General features: G+C 41.1%; 1 protein-coding gene across 2 annotated transcripts in view; it reads left to right on the forward strand.

Annotated features, from left to right (window-relative positions):
- The window catches only part of GDF11 (growth differentiation factor 11), a 312,820-nt gene extending 304,648 nt beyond the window's left edge, over positions 1-8,172 (forward strand). For both annotated transcript variants that reach the window (XM_083169199.1, XM_083169200.1), the window contains one exon: positions 4,093-8,172. In XM_083169199.1, the coding sequence (XP_083025325.1) occupies positions 4,093-4,473 (381 nt within the window). In that variant the 3' untranslated portion in view covers positions 4,474-8,172. The remainder of the gene's footprint in view (positions 1-4,092) is intronic.
- The last annotated feature ends 7,287 nt before the right edge of the window (positions 8,173-15,459 follow it).

Consider the following 15,459-nt stretch of genomic DNA (forward strand, 5'->3'; position numbering starts at 1 on the left):
TTGATCACATAGTCACAATTTGACTGCATGTTCAGACGATGCAGGATATTGCTAATGACTCGGGTTAACGATATAGTGCGTATACTCTAGACAAGTGTTTGAAGTGGAAATTTAGAAGTGGGGGTATAGAAATTTGAACTCCCCAACCCTCCCAACCGGACCGTCACTCTCCTATCCCAGCTGCTAGAGTATCCAGCAGATGCACAATCTTCTCTGTAGCCTATGAGTCTGTCCTACCGACTGGAGGCCAGACACTGCTGTGCTCGCCACCAGCAGCATCCCTCCTGCAGGCCAGACCCACCTTCCGCTACAGCCTCTATCTTCATGCAGGTCCGGCACCCACTGCTGTCTCCCTCACTCTCCATGTCTAGTGACCGCTGCAGCATCCATACCCTCCAGGTCCGGCACCCGCTCCTGCCTCCCTCACCCTCTGGGTCTAGTGATCTCTGCAGCTTCCATGGTGAGAAGTGGCGGTATGTCATGATATGCACAATTTATCATTAATGATATTGTTATCATGCATATCATATAGTGTGTACGTACCTTAACTGCAACTACAGTATCTGTAAGATCTTTGGTCAATAAAATACAAAAAGGAATTGTGGCACCGAAGGATCTGAGTGTATGATTATAGAGACAGAACACTGCCTATCAGCTTACCACCAAACACAGCTTCCTCTAATGACAACTACACTCACTAAAATAATCTAATGTAATGGGTGCAGAGACAGATTCATAATAAATCTATTTTGCACAGTAGAATCTCTGCACAAATGTTATTATTTAGCAATTTGCTGGAACCATTCAATTTTTTTTATCATTACTCTACTACGGGCCTGATTTAGGGTTGTTCGCTATTGTACCAATTCGCAACCTTTCGATTATCTAATGACTGCGCAAGCGTATGGATTGTAGAGTGCAGGCGCGAGCCAAAATATCGACAGAAATATAAAAATATATCAAATTGCAATCCCCTCACAATTTGACGACCGGGCAGTTCATCAAACTGTGGGGGGACCTGTCGTTTTCTGGGAATGTCAGAATAAAGGCCAGTGTGCCTAGTCGCTATAAGGGAGCGTGTGTGATGTCAGCGCAGGCATTGATCAACAAATTTGCAGATGATCAAATCTGAATCAGGCTCTATAACAGTGTTTACACTGTCACATTGCACATGGAGATCCACCAAAGATAAATAAATACTTTATTGCTAATTGTTTCTGCCTACCTTTGGAGAGGATTCAGGAAACCTTAATTTGTTCCATTACTTGACTTTTCCATATGCTTTTTGGCATCCAAACTGTATAATGTAAGACTACATTTTGTATGGATAGGGTTCGCTTGAAGTTATATATTGTGCCTCCTCCACAAATATTCTAAAGTGAAGCCACATGTCCATGTTTACAACGCTGGTAGACAGCGGCATGCCTCTACACATACTTGGGGGTAAATTTACTAAAGGTTTTAAAAGTAAAAAAAAGAGGTGATTTTGCCCATAGCAACCAATCAGATTCTGTCTATCATTTTCTAGGATGCAATAAAGAAATGATAGACATAATCTTATTGGTTGCTATGGGCAACATCTCTTATTTTTTAAAACCTTTAGTATACTTACCCATTGGTGTTTTAGGTGCAGAGTTAGTCCAATCAAATACATAATCCACATTAACAACAAAGAATTGCATATACATATCAAAATGATTATTTTGAATAAATAACAAAGTATTAAATTAGTAATATAATAAACCAAGCAAACAGAAGGTGGCGTATAAGGAGATCCAAGGAGCAATGTTGAACCTTCTCCGTCTGTAACAAATTTGTGCAATCTAAACCATTTAACGAGCGGGGAGGATGACTTTGTTGAATACGGGCCTCCTAAAATCTCCATTTGAAAAGCAAATTGGATTTTACATATTATCTTATGCAGAGATACTGTAGAGCTGTGGGGCTTTTCTAATTCTGTGCGATGGCCACTCTGATGGTGATCAAAATATGGGCAAGCAGGTAGTGGTCAGATTTGGGCAAATCAATGGGATATATATTTCGAAGAGTTAAAGTAGAACAGTCATTAAAATGTAGGTGTAGTTTCACGGCGCCAGCATAGAGCGTGCGTCTGAGTTCCCTTGCGGGGCTCGCTTCGCTCACCCACGCTGCGGGCTCGGTGGCTCGCTACGCTCGCCACGCTATCTAAAATCAACTCCATAGTGGAGGTATGAACTATCCACATTGGCATGGAGTTAAGTGACTTTATTTTAGATAATTTGCTGAGCGTAGAAACCGTAAGTAGCACGGCAACATGCTGGCACCGTGAAACTACACAAGTACCGAAATGTATCTTAAAAATCTAATAGGCTAGTACCAAAACATCTCACATGAGATTTTGTATGAAGGGGCAATTCCAAAAGATATGAAAAATATCCTCGGGCTCTAAACAATTTTGTCATCAGTATTTATATAGAGAGTGCAATATTTTATGTAGCTTTGTTGGCGTGAAATACAATCTATATGAAGCAACTTATATTGCATTTCTAAATATATTGATTCCCACTGCAGAGTAGTGAATATGAGTCTTACACCAGTTTCCCATTACAGTTGTGATTTAGATCCAATGATAACCGTTCCTTTTCTAATACAGCATTACCCAATATTTATTTGTTTAAAATGACAGGTGGGGAAAATTCAACAAACCAGTAGGACAAGTGTATGGGGCCTTAAGATATCAGGTAGAAGGAGCTATATTTCAGAGGCAACCAAAAATATATCCCCTGCTTTAAGTGAATCAGAGCTAGCTCTTGGAATATCAGCATGGATTGGGCACCATTGTTTAGCTATTTAGAGCAATTCTGACAATGCAATAAAGAACTCTCTCCAAATCTACTCAAGGTTTTGTATTAGATGATAAAGCCCAATCACTGAACTGTGCGACTAAACATGCATATTGATAGGTTACTAAATCAAGTACTTCAAGACCTCCCAATTGTCTTGATCTTGTCATTTGATGGTAGGCAATCCTAAAAGTCTTTCCCTTCCAAAGATAATTCTAAATCAAATTTATGAATTTAAGTAAATAATCGCTGTAGGACTAAATAAGGGATTGTACCAAACAAATACATTATTTTTCGGAAGGATCTTCATCTTAAAAGCCGCTGATCTACCTAACCAGGAGATCTCAAAACCCATCCGATAACATGAGTGATAATGGGATAATTAGTCTGCAAAGTTAAGATATCATTAGATATATGTATCCCCAGATATAGAAGTCAGACTTCCATTGATATTTATATTGTGATTGAGATGACATAAGGTATCATAGGTATGAATGGCAATGGTTCGGTTTCAGTGGTATTTAATTTATAAAAGGAAGCATTACTATAAGTATCAATAATCTCTTGTAGAACAGGTAGCGAGGAGATGAGGCTACAACTATACCTGGGAGTTTTACACATATTCTTTTTTTTTTACTTAGTTGCATAATTTTAATCATATTTAAAAAAAAAAAAGATTAATTCTTATCAAACGTTTCCAGCTGTTTATGGAGTAACAAAATAGATGGGATGCTGTATAATACAGAAAATGGACAAAACTAAACAAATCCAAAGCAGGGTTGATTAACCACTAAGAGAGATATTCAAATAAGTGCTGTTTTTGACAGCTACCTGAAAAAAACTGCAATTTTCTATGCTTGACTATTGAATTGTAGGCGTTTTGGCCCATTTTTATCACCCATGCCCTTTCACTTTTTGCGGGGTTGGGGAGTGTGAATCGGCATTAGTGAAAATGGACCCAAAATCGAGTGAAGACAACTGCAATTTTGACCGAAAGTGGTCGAAAACGCATGAATCGTGGCAAATACTCTGATCATGTTGGCACTAAGTACACAATTCTCTTGCAAGCTATACAACATATATGGCAATATGTTCAGACATCTTTTTTTATGCTAAACATACAGAAACAAATGTATTTTTCATAGTGTTGTGTAAAACCATTGGTTTTGCTCAGTTACATATATATATATATATATATATATATATATTTGTATTATTACATCCATATTTTGCCATTGTTTTTAAGCCTATATTTTATTTCACCCAACAGCATCCTTTTATTGAGCTGCGTGTGATGGAGAATAACAAGCGATCAAGGCGGAACCTGGGACTAGACTGTGATGAACACTCCACTGAATCACGTTGCTGTCGTTACCCACTCACTGTGGACTTTGAGGCCTTTGGTTGGGACTGGATTATTGCTCCCAAACGATACAAAGCAAACTATTGTTCTGGCCAATGCGAATACATGTTCATGCAGAAGTATCCCCACACCCATCTCGTTCAACAAGCAAATCCACGTGGATCTGCTGGCCCTTGCTGTACACCTACAAAGATGTCACCTATTAACATGCTGTATTTTAATGACAAGCAGCAAATTATCTATGGAAAGATCCCCGGAATGGTTGTAGACCGTTGTGGCTGCTCCTAAGACTCTGGTTCTCTGTTTGCTATCTACTCATGTCCAACTTCTTTCTTTCTCTCAAGGGTACAACAGACCAAAATATGGTATTGGGTATAGGGCACTATTTATGCTACCACTCCCTTTATCCAACCCTAGATAAGGCGATAGAGATTTGACAGTTCTTATGTCTGATTTCTGCATTTAGTTAAGCTCTTGTAATGACTGCCAATGTCTTTACACCTAGTCAATATGGCACCTCAGTTTGGGTCCATACCTATATAGTAATCTTACAAAACTAGTGGCAGTTCAATTTGCGATGTGTCATATTGCACTAGATTAATGCGACCTGTTATCAATTAGTCAGCTTATGGTGAAAGATAAAGCTCTTTCATTGCCAGAAGCTGCAGCTGTAAGGGATATGAAGGGGATATATTCATTTGTAAGATTTTATATTTTTTTGCTTCATTGAAACGCTTGCAAGTTGTTGCAAATTAGGGCCAAAAAGATCTGTTTTGCACTTGGCAACTGCTTGATACATTGTGTTTTCTCAACAAGTCTTCTTCGAAGTGCATTGCACGAATTGCTTTGTGCTATACATTCCATTCATCAGTAACTGCCCTATAATTACCTGATCACTGGAAATTCTTGATTACCTTCTCCTTATCTTTTGCAACTCTTCCCTTAAAGGGAAGACTCCAGAAAAATAACCTCTGGGGGTTGTTGCCTGTATCTTCTGCTCTGTGCAATACGAAATGCAAAGCATACATTTAATAAAATGGCCCTGTAATTCTCTCTGTTGGCTAATTATATAATATCTATGTCCTTTTCATTGCATCTCAGTCATAGGCCTTATGTAGCATATGTACAGGGAATGCGAGAGACAAAGTTCAGGTTCCACAATCACGTATTGTAAACAAAACTTAACACTTGAAAATATATTATAATATGAAACTTTACCCACACCCTGTACGTACTTCAAAAGTAGTCCAGTAAGTATGAAATCATAGTTTAGTAGAGCGTTACAGTCTTAGTGCTTCTCAGGGATTGGGCTAACAAGAGAATTGAAGTTCCTTGTTATTTATCCTGTATTTAATTGGAGTTTTTGTCTCAAAGAATACATAAAATACAGATGACGAACATCAACTCATTTCCACATTTAAACAAAGTTAACCTGCTCTGTAATTACAATTCCCTAGGACTGTGATCATCAAATTTCATTATTATATGTTTACTATATTAAATATCTTACACTGTTTACTGTTATCTAGGGCTTCCATAATAGTAAAATGATAAGCCAGGACTCCCAAGCCTACAGAACCTTCACCATTAACTTCCTTTTAGGTCCGAATTAAAGGTAAACCCATTCTATGAACATATTCTTACACATTTGGGCGCTTGCCGAGACTGATATCAGGGAAAACAAGTATTGTGAGTAGTATGCGTATGGATGAAAGGGGAACGTCCCAGGAGAATCCTACTCTTACCAGTCATTGTTTGCAACTTCAATGATGGTTGTTGTAACTATTAAATGCCTTATTTTCTTTTTGTTTAACATCAATTATATACTGTGGATCAGGGCTTCTGAACCTATTTTACTCTGTGCCCCCTCAGACAATAAAACTTATTACATGATCCTAGCATCTTACCGCAGAATGGTCGCCACATATGTGTGGTCAGTAGACCATACATGCATGGCAGCATTTTGGAGGCACAATATGTTGGGAGGAGTCTGGAGTAAAAGACAATTAAAATAATTTTTCAAACTTCTTGGATCGCTGCCTTGGAGAGTAAATTAATCAGCCTGATGAGTCGCAACCAACGCTGAGATGGTTCCGACCCACTTTGGGGTCAGGACTCCCAGTTCGATTTATCAAATTGTAAGACAAATTGTAGGTTTTGATAAACAATGTTATAATGACATCTTGCTAGCAATGCGAGTACTGTATGACTGACAACACGGAAAGTATACAAAACAAATGCTCTTAAATACATCTATCTTTATGGGGGGTTTCTGACATACGTCTTCATTATCACTAGACAACCCAGACTCTGAGGAACAGGCTCACAGCAAACCTAGTATCAGCAATAAAATTCTGGATAACAGTAGCTATTTGGAATGATAACTTGAGGGTTTCGTACTTCAGAAACATAGTGAATAAAATCACATTTAGATTATTATCACTAGAGACATCTTTTATGGATACTTCTTCAGCAACAGTGGTTCAAAGAATCGCTCTCTTTTTTATTATTTTCTGGGGGGGGGGGATTAATGGCACCATTTGCACTATAGAAGGTCATTGGACCAGTGGAAGAAGAGATGCCATTTATTTGTTCCTGTTTAGTCTCCAACAGGCTCCAGACTTGAAGGGATAGGTTGTCCAGGTGCTGTACATTCTCTCTAGGAGGCACTGCACTGTAAGCATCCAGATGCATCAGAGCTGTACATCCAGGACTACTTGAGGTAGTCCCTTCCAAGCTGGGACTGTCCATATTTTATATATGTATGTTTACCTGTGTGAGTGGGAACAGTTTGTAGCAGGTATAGAGAAAATAGTGTTGTTTCTTGCTGGAAGGGTGATTACCTGCCATTAGAACAGCATGAAAAAAAAATGCCTATGTTAGGGGGGACAATATCCTTATGCCAAATGTCAATTAAGCCCTGTGTTGCTGTCCAAGCCTCCACAAACGTTAGTGGAGTATATCTGTCACAAACTTGACTTGACTGTGTAATCACTGAACAGCTGTTTGCAGCTTTGAGCTACAACATAATCATTATTGCTCTAATTACATGATGCTCCCGTAACTAGATGCGAAAGCATAAACCATTTACTGCACTTGCATTGGGCCATCGGATTCTCAAACAGATGGATTATCTACCAGCTCTTTGCAGAAAAAAAACATACAAGGAGGAATTTTCTTCTGTGTTGACTTTCCATAATATAACTGCCCAATGTGACTTGTAACCACCAATGACAGAGACTCTGATCAAGGACCTGGTGGTTACTATTGGAACATGTGTTCTTTTGCCTTATCAATGTGTGCAAATGTATGTGCATTTTATGACAAGTATTTCTCCCACACAAAATTTTCATAAGAGCCGAGGTGACATGTTCTTCTAAAAGGCTTCTGTTTTGTTTTAATGGGAACAATGTCTTTGTGACCTATTATTTTTGGCGCTCATCCGTACAATGGAGGAAACTTGGTGCTGTGAATTATATTCCTGTAAACATATATCCTTCACACCTAAATCATTTCCATTGTCTGTATAATTTAATACATTATTTAACTAAAAATAATTTATGGCAAACTGCTAGTCCAGGTATAAGGTAGCAGCCAATCAGAATTAAGACACTTTCAAGTGATAATTAAAAATGATTTGTAATTACTTTTTGATCAGCATTATTACAGTAATAGATAAAAGAATTTCAGTGCTGCCGATTTACATAAATTCAAGTTAATTTCTTTCATGTCATTAATGCCCCAAACAAGATTTAATTTAGTGCTCTTGGAGATGTATTCCTATGGTAATCCTTCTTACATATTTTAAATCTTCCTTACCAGACTCCCGAGTACTAGTTAAGGCGACCACCACTGCTGTTTGTATAGGTGATATATCTGGGACCAGTGTCAGGTTAGGACATGAAGGACCCACTGGGTAAATGCTGTGGTTGGGGCCCATGTGTAGGGGGTGTGGCCAGCTGCCACAGAGGTTTGATTTACCATGGGCTGGGCCCCTTGATATAGATATCATATATATATATATATATATATATATATATATATATATATATATATATATATATATATACACATGGGATTTCCCAATACCCCTGTGGGTTAATCCATCCCGTTCTAGGACTCAGGCTCAGACTGCTAATATGAAAATATAGACAGCGTCTGGCCTTGACTCCTAAGCTTTTGTAGAATATGCTACTTAACCTATGAAACTGAGCCCTGTTTTGAATATAATAGACTTGCCTTATAGTCATTTTGCACTTGGCCCCCACTATGGTACTAGGCAAGTAGCAGTACCAGTAGGTAGGCACAATCATGATATACCAAGCGAATAATGGAGGCACGCTGAGTATCTTTTGGCTAAACAAACCTTTTTTGGTCTTTCAAGGTGTGGACAGATGTGGGCTGGTGTGCTGTGAAATCCAGGGCTGCTTTCAAGACCCAATCAACCCATGGTTAATTTAGTGATGTTTGTGTTGTATTTCCAGTTTTTTTTTGTTTTTTGTGTTATATTTTTATCTTGAGGTTTATATTTTCAGTACTTCAACCACACTAACACATTTTAATGGCAGCACAGTAAAGTTTTTGTATGGCTAGATTTCTCTTAGATGGTAAGAACAATATCATTTTCAAGCGCCTCATGCATGTATAAATGGTGTTACTATGTAATATGTTTTAGTACCTGTTATTGTAAATTTCATACACCCTAGCACCACCTCCTCCATTTTTATAGACTTTGTTTTGTACAATAAAGCACATTAATATAGCTTAAATACCTTTGTTTTTGGCTTATTTTATTTCATTTCCTTGATTACGTTTAACTGCTGGTAAAACCCGTAATACTTAAATGTACCCTTCAGTTATTTTGTTAAGAAAAGTAGAAAACGTATCAAACATAACATTTTTAATAAATAAAATATATATGTATGACAGCCCTTTACTACATATTGTAACATATCATACAAGTTCAAGTATACCACCCATACATACATACATACATACATACATAAATACATACATAAAACAATTAAAACCTGTCTGCTAGGTAAGTAACTAAGAAGAATTAATGTCCTAGTTACATGATTGCATATACTTACATAATATATATATATATATAGGCGTAGAAAGAACCAAACAGCGGCACTCAGAAGAGGTTTTTTTCAAAGTGTAATAGATACCATTCCAACGTTTCGGGGCGGGTATGCTCCTTTGTCAAGGCGTGGTTTACCCACACCTTGACAAAGGGGCATACCCGCCCCGAAACGTTGGAATGGTATCTATTACACTTTGAAAAAAACCTCCTCTGAGTGCCGCTGTTTGGTTCTTTCTATGCCTATATACTGACTCCAGAGGGCACTGGGGTGAGCTGTACCCAGTTGGGAGAGTGTCGGGCCGCTTCCAAGTTATATATATATATATATATATCCAGTAGATGGACCCGGCACTCAGGACTTCTCATCACGTCCACACTGGGACACAGTTTTGCTGTGCTCTGATGGCCTCTTAGAAAGGATATGGCGGTCCTTCCAAACATATGATAAATGAAGCGGCACTCGGAGGCAGGTAGAAAGGTGAATAGGGGGGACTCTTTAATCCAATAGATCCATTATCTACGTTTCGGGGGTGCGGTGACCCCTCCATCACGATATAAACACATATCCTGATGAAGGGGTCACCGCACCCCGAAACGTAGATAATGGATCTCTTGGATTAAAGAGTCCCCACTTTCACCTTTCTACCTGCCTCCGAGTGCCGCTTCATTTATCATATATACATATATATATATATATATATATATATATATATATATATATATATATATATATATATATATATATATGAGGATGAAAAGGACAATAGATGTTTTGTTGCAGCAGTATTTTATTTTAAAGACTATGTGGAGCAAGAGGATATTCAGAAACTCTGAGCCTGGATAGAAGGCTACAGTAGTGAATACTGAAACAATTATTGTATACATTAAGGTATGTTTGTGTGTATATATATATATAGAGAGAGAGAGAGAGAGAGTGCAGCGACTAAATAATATCCTTATTTCAAATTATGCTACAAAGTAGTGCCCCTTAGTCACATTACACCACACAGTGGCAGCACTTATTTATGTTACGACACACAGTAGTGCCCCTTATTAATGTTATGTCAAACAGTAGTAGTGTCCCATATAAATAATTTTCACATTGTGCCACACAGTAATTTCCCTTACTCCTTATGTCACACACAGTAATGCCCCTTACACATTATGCCTTAGACAGTACTGCCCCTTACACATGCCTGTCGATGTGCCAGCTGTAGTCCGCTCCAAACCTAAGAGCAGCAGACTCTTTAGGAATAGTCAAGATTCATAATTTTATATAGGAATTTACTTTTTATAGAGGGAATAAATATGTAATCCCTATTGGTTGACTGCAGTACATTGACTACACATGTACAGTATAAGTATAAAGGTTTCTTTACGGAGTCACAGTGCTCCACCCTCCAATACATTTGAAACATTGAGAAAGATGTAAATACACACTGTAAATGTATTAAAGAATGTAATCTTTCAAAAGACCGAAGGAAGACAGCTGATCGTTCCCTGGATGGCCTAACCAGATCGGCAGAAGGTGGACGTCTCCAAAGCCAGCAGGGGGCCCCAGACTCCTCGGCTGCAGACACGTGAATATAGACTGTCCATGCTTTTCCTATCACATGCCATTATTCCGTTGTTACTTATTGGGGTTTTATTCTTGCTATGTTGTACCTGATTGACATGCACATCCTGATGCCCACTTATGTGGAACAAGAGGGTCGCTATGATCCGCGCTGGGGTTAAGTGTTGTGCAGGGGGGTCCTATAGGATTAGTGGGCTACTTAAATACTACAGGTTGCCTATGTACACATAACAGGCCCAACACGCATGGGCCAAAGCGCCCGCCGACACCCTCCTTAACCCTTAACCCTCAACCCTTAAAGTTGGCGGTAACCGAATATCACGCAAGATCTAGCTGATGTACAGGACTGAAGTTTTATTAATACATAGAATAGTCGTAACAGTTCATTTTAGCACTAGTTTAATTCATGTTTAGGTGGTTCACCTTGGTTCCCTCTTTCCCCCAAGCTCTGCTGTACATTTTGAGACCATGGGCCTTTATTGGTTCCCCAGGTCTGAAAAAGCAGAGGTTCCCCATCCCCATTCAGTAAAATGGGCTGGGGCTTTTTTGAAGTTCACATTTTCTTATTTCTCTCCCCTATGTGTTTCCCCTGTTTCCCTTTCCTTACTTGCCCAAATATGGAGAAGTGGTCTCTCACGGAAAAGACCTGAACATCCAATAATTGCACAATGGCAAAGCTAAAACTAATCTCCCTGAACGTGAAGGGCCTTAATATCCCTGAGAAAAGATCTAGACTGTTACATACTATGTACAGCGAGAAGGCCGATGTGGTGTTTCTACAAGAAACCCACTTCAAGAAGGGGAAAGCTCCGAAATTATACTCCAGACACTAACCATTAGGCTATTTCAACGACTACTCCGAATCCAAATCCAAAGGGGTCGCAATATTATTTGCTAAAAACACTCCCTTAACTGACACAACAGTAATCCCTATAGGAGACGGACGGGGATTGTGCATAAAAACAACTATAAGTAATCAGGTGTTTACATGGTACTCTTTACTTAGAACGGCGCCCACGATTTTGATCGTGGGCATCGTTAGTAAAAAATCTCGGGCATTGAATGCACTAAAAAATCGGGTGCGATGCGACCGACGAGATGCCCGCGATTTCCCATAGGGAACAATGTTAAATGTCTCAATTGACCCAATTTTCCTGTTCAATGCCTCAATTGACCCGGTTTTTCCATAGGAAACAATGTTAAATGGGCCACAGAGGCCAAATAGGCACCCTGAAGTGTATAATGGCCACCCGAATTGTTAACGCCACCCCACGTTCAACGTCAACCCGAAGCGTGGCGAGCGCAGCGAGCCCGCGAGGGGCGGCGGTACGCGTCCTACGACCTTTTCATACCCCCACTATCCACGTCGGCGTGGAGTTGAGAACAGAAAGTGTGGCGAGCGCAGCGAGCCACCGAGCCCGAAGCGTGGCGAGCGCAGCGCGCCCCGCGAGGGTACGCGGACAGCTGTGAAGCCCGTGAGGGGACGCGGATACCTGTGAAGGTATCCGCGTCCCCTCGCGGGGCTCGCTGCGCTCGCCACGCTTCGGGCTCGGTGGCTCGCTGCGCTCGCCACACTTTCTATTCTCAACTCCACGCCGACATGGATAGTGGGGGTATGAAAAGGTCGTAGGACGCGTACCGCCGCCCCTCGCGGGCTCGCTGCGCTCGCCACGCTTCGGGTTGACGTTGATTGTGGGGTGGCGTTAACAATTCGGGTGGCCATTATTCACTTCAGGGTGCCTATTTGGCCTCTGTGGCCCATTTAACATTGTTTCCTATGGAAAAATTGGGTCAATTGAGGCATTGAACAGGAAAATCGGGTCAATTGAGACATTTAACATTGTTCCCTATGAGAAATCTCGGGCATCTCGTCGGTCGCATCGCACCCGATTTTTTAGTGCATTCAATGCCCGAGATGGCCATGATGGGCGCCCTTCTAAGTAAAGAGTACCGTTTACATTTGTCAATCTGTATCTCCCTAACAAGGGTCAATTACGCTCCCTGAAAACAGACCTGGAGTCAATAGAGAATACCATAGAGGGGGTGCTGGTGGTGGGAGGAGACCTTAATTGGGCGGTGGAACCCGTGATAGATTCAACTAGGACTTCGACCTCCTCTTCAGTTAATGATCTCAGACGGTTCAAAAAGCTTATGCAGGATTTTCAGCTTATAGACACATGGAGGCTAAAGCACCCCAGAGACCTTGACTACACATTTTACTCGCACCCCCACAACTCATACACACGCATAGACTATTTCTACTTGAACCATAGATCCCTCGACCTCCTGGTTAACACATCAATAGGACAGATAGTAGGCTCAGATCATGCCCCCATAACACTAGAGTTGTCATTGCTTCATCCTCCCACGCGTCACTGGCAATGGCGTTTTAACGAACATTTCCTTCGTGAAGACGATTGTAAGAAACAGATAGCAGAAGCCATAGATGAATACATACTCCTGAACTCAAACGATGCCGTGTCGCCAGTCACGCTATGGGAGGCCCACAAATGTGTAATCCGGGGAAAATGTATCCAAATCGGCTCATATCTAAAAAAGAAAAAAACAGAATGCAGGGAAGCCCTATTGGATAAAATTAAAAACTTAGAATTAATACATAAATCCTCTCTAACCCCGGATGTCCTTTTGGAGTTGCAGAACGCTAGGTCCTCCCTTAACAGCCTACTGAACGAGGGTACCCGCAGAGCCTTCCGATGCTGCCGCCATAGATTCTTCAGATGGGGCAACAAGCCAGGTAAACAACTGGCAAGGGCACTAAGAGCCCAGAGATCACTAACATATATAACGGAGATGAAAGATCCCCTGGGTATTCTCCACGTTAAAAACAACCAAATTGCCGAGATCTTTCATAAATACTACACAGGCTTATACAACCTCTCCTCACAGGGGCCGTCACGAGATCACCTAGCACATGAATCAGCGATTAGAACATATTTAAATGAAATACATTTCCCCAGGCTCCCACCAGACATAACGGCAGCCTTAAATGACAGCTTCACAAATGCCGAACTGAGGTTGGCACTTAAATCATCACCCTCCGGAAAGAGTCCGGGCCCAGATGGTTATACCATAACTTATTATAAAGCGTTTCAAGACCGCCTACTCCCACTTCTTACAAAGGCCTGCAATGGGATTTCCCCGACCTCCCCCTTCTCGGGCCAGTCCCTTGAAGCCCACATTACTGTATTGCCAAAAGAAGGCAAGGACCCAGCCCTCCCTTCCAGCTACCGCCCCATTTCGCTCCTCAATGTGGATGTCAAGCTGTATGCAAAAATTTTAGCAAACCACTTATCCAGGATGGTTCCACAACTAGTACACCTTGACCAGGTGGGGTTTGTACACGGGAGAGAGGCTAGGGACAACACAATAAGGGTTTTCGACCTGATAGCATAGGCACAATCTGCCAAGATCCCGACCATGCTCCTCTCCACAGACGCCGAAAAGGCGTTTGATCGGGTGGACTGGGCGTTTATGGAGGAAACCCTACGACATGCAGGAGTGGGAGAACAGTTCCTAGGTAAAATCCTTGCCTTATATAAGTGACCAACTGCACGAATAAGAATTAATGGTATGCTATCTGACCCTGTATCAATCGCCAACGGGACGAGGCAGGGGTGCCCACTATCGCCCCTCCTATATGTGATATGTATGGAGGCTCTGGCTAGAGCCATTAGAGTAAACCCAGATATCAGTGGCTTAAATGTTGGAGGGGAGGATCATAGACTAGCGCTTTTTGCTGATGACCTATTGGCGATTGTCACGAAACCTATGATATCGCTCCCGAGCATTATGAAAGAATTCCTGCGTTTCGGGAAACTATCTAACTTCAAAATTAACTTCTCAAAATCTACAGCCTTGAACATCTCCCTCACCCCCGATACGCTAGCATTGTTGACCCCTCAATTCCCGTTTGCCTGGCACCCCTCACATATTAAGTACTTAGGGGTCACAATTCCAGTTTCCCTCCAGACAGCTGTGATGATCAACTATACCCCTTTAATACAAAAAGTGCGCAGGGAATTTGCAAACTGGGTCACCCAGAGGTTCTCTTGGATTGGTAGGATGAGCATTATAAAAATGAACGTCCTGCCTAGATTCCTCTACCTATTCCAGACTATCCCACTAAAACTACCATTAAAATATATAATAGAGATACAAAGGGTGATCAGCCGATTCGTCTGGGGAGGGAAAAAAACCAGATTTAAGCACAAATACTTATTTCGTAGAAAAGCCCAAGGAGGCCAACAGCTGCCTTGGTTACTAGCATATCATCAGGCAGCGACAATACACAGAATTCTAGACTGGTCGAGACCTGGCCCTAGCGTGAAACAGTGGGTGGCAGTGGAAAAACATGCTTCAGGACTAGACTTGCAGGTGACTCCCTGGCTCCCCAAAATAGCACGTACAACACACCTGACGGTCGACCCAACTCTGACAATATGGAAGTCTGTGCGGTACAGACTAGGGCTTACATCACCGGACACTCTTCTCCTCCCGATAATTAACAACCCAGACTTTGGCCCGGGCACATCAGGAACTGTAGCACGCAGATGGCATAGGGGGGGACTGTTTAGAATACTAGACTTGG

This window comes from Crinia signifera, chromosome 2, assembly GCF_055691185.1.
Source record: "Crinia signifera chromosome 2, ASM5569118v1, whole genome shotgun sequence".
Classification (NCBI taxonomy): domain Eukaryota; kingdom Metazoa; phylum Chordata; class Amphibia; order Anura; family Myobatrachidae; genus Crinia; species Crinia signifera.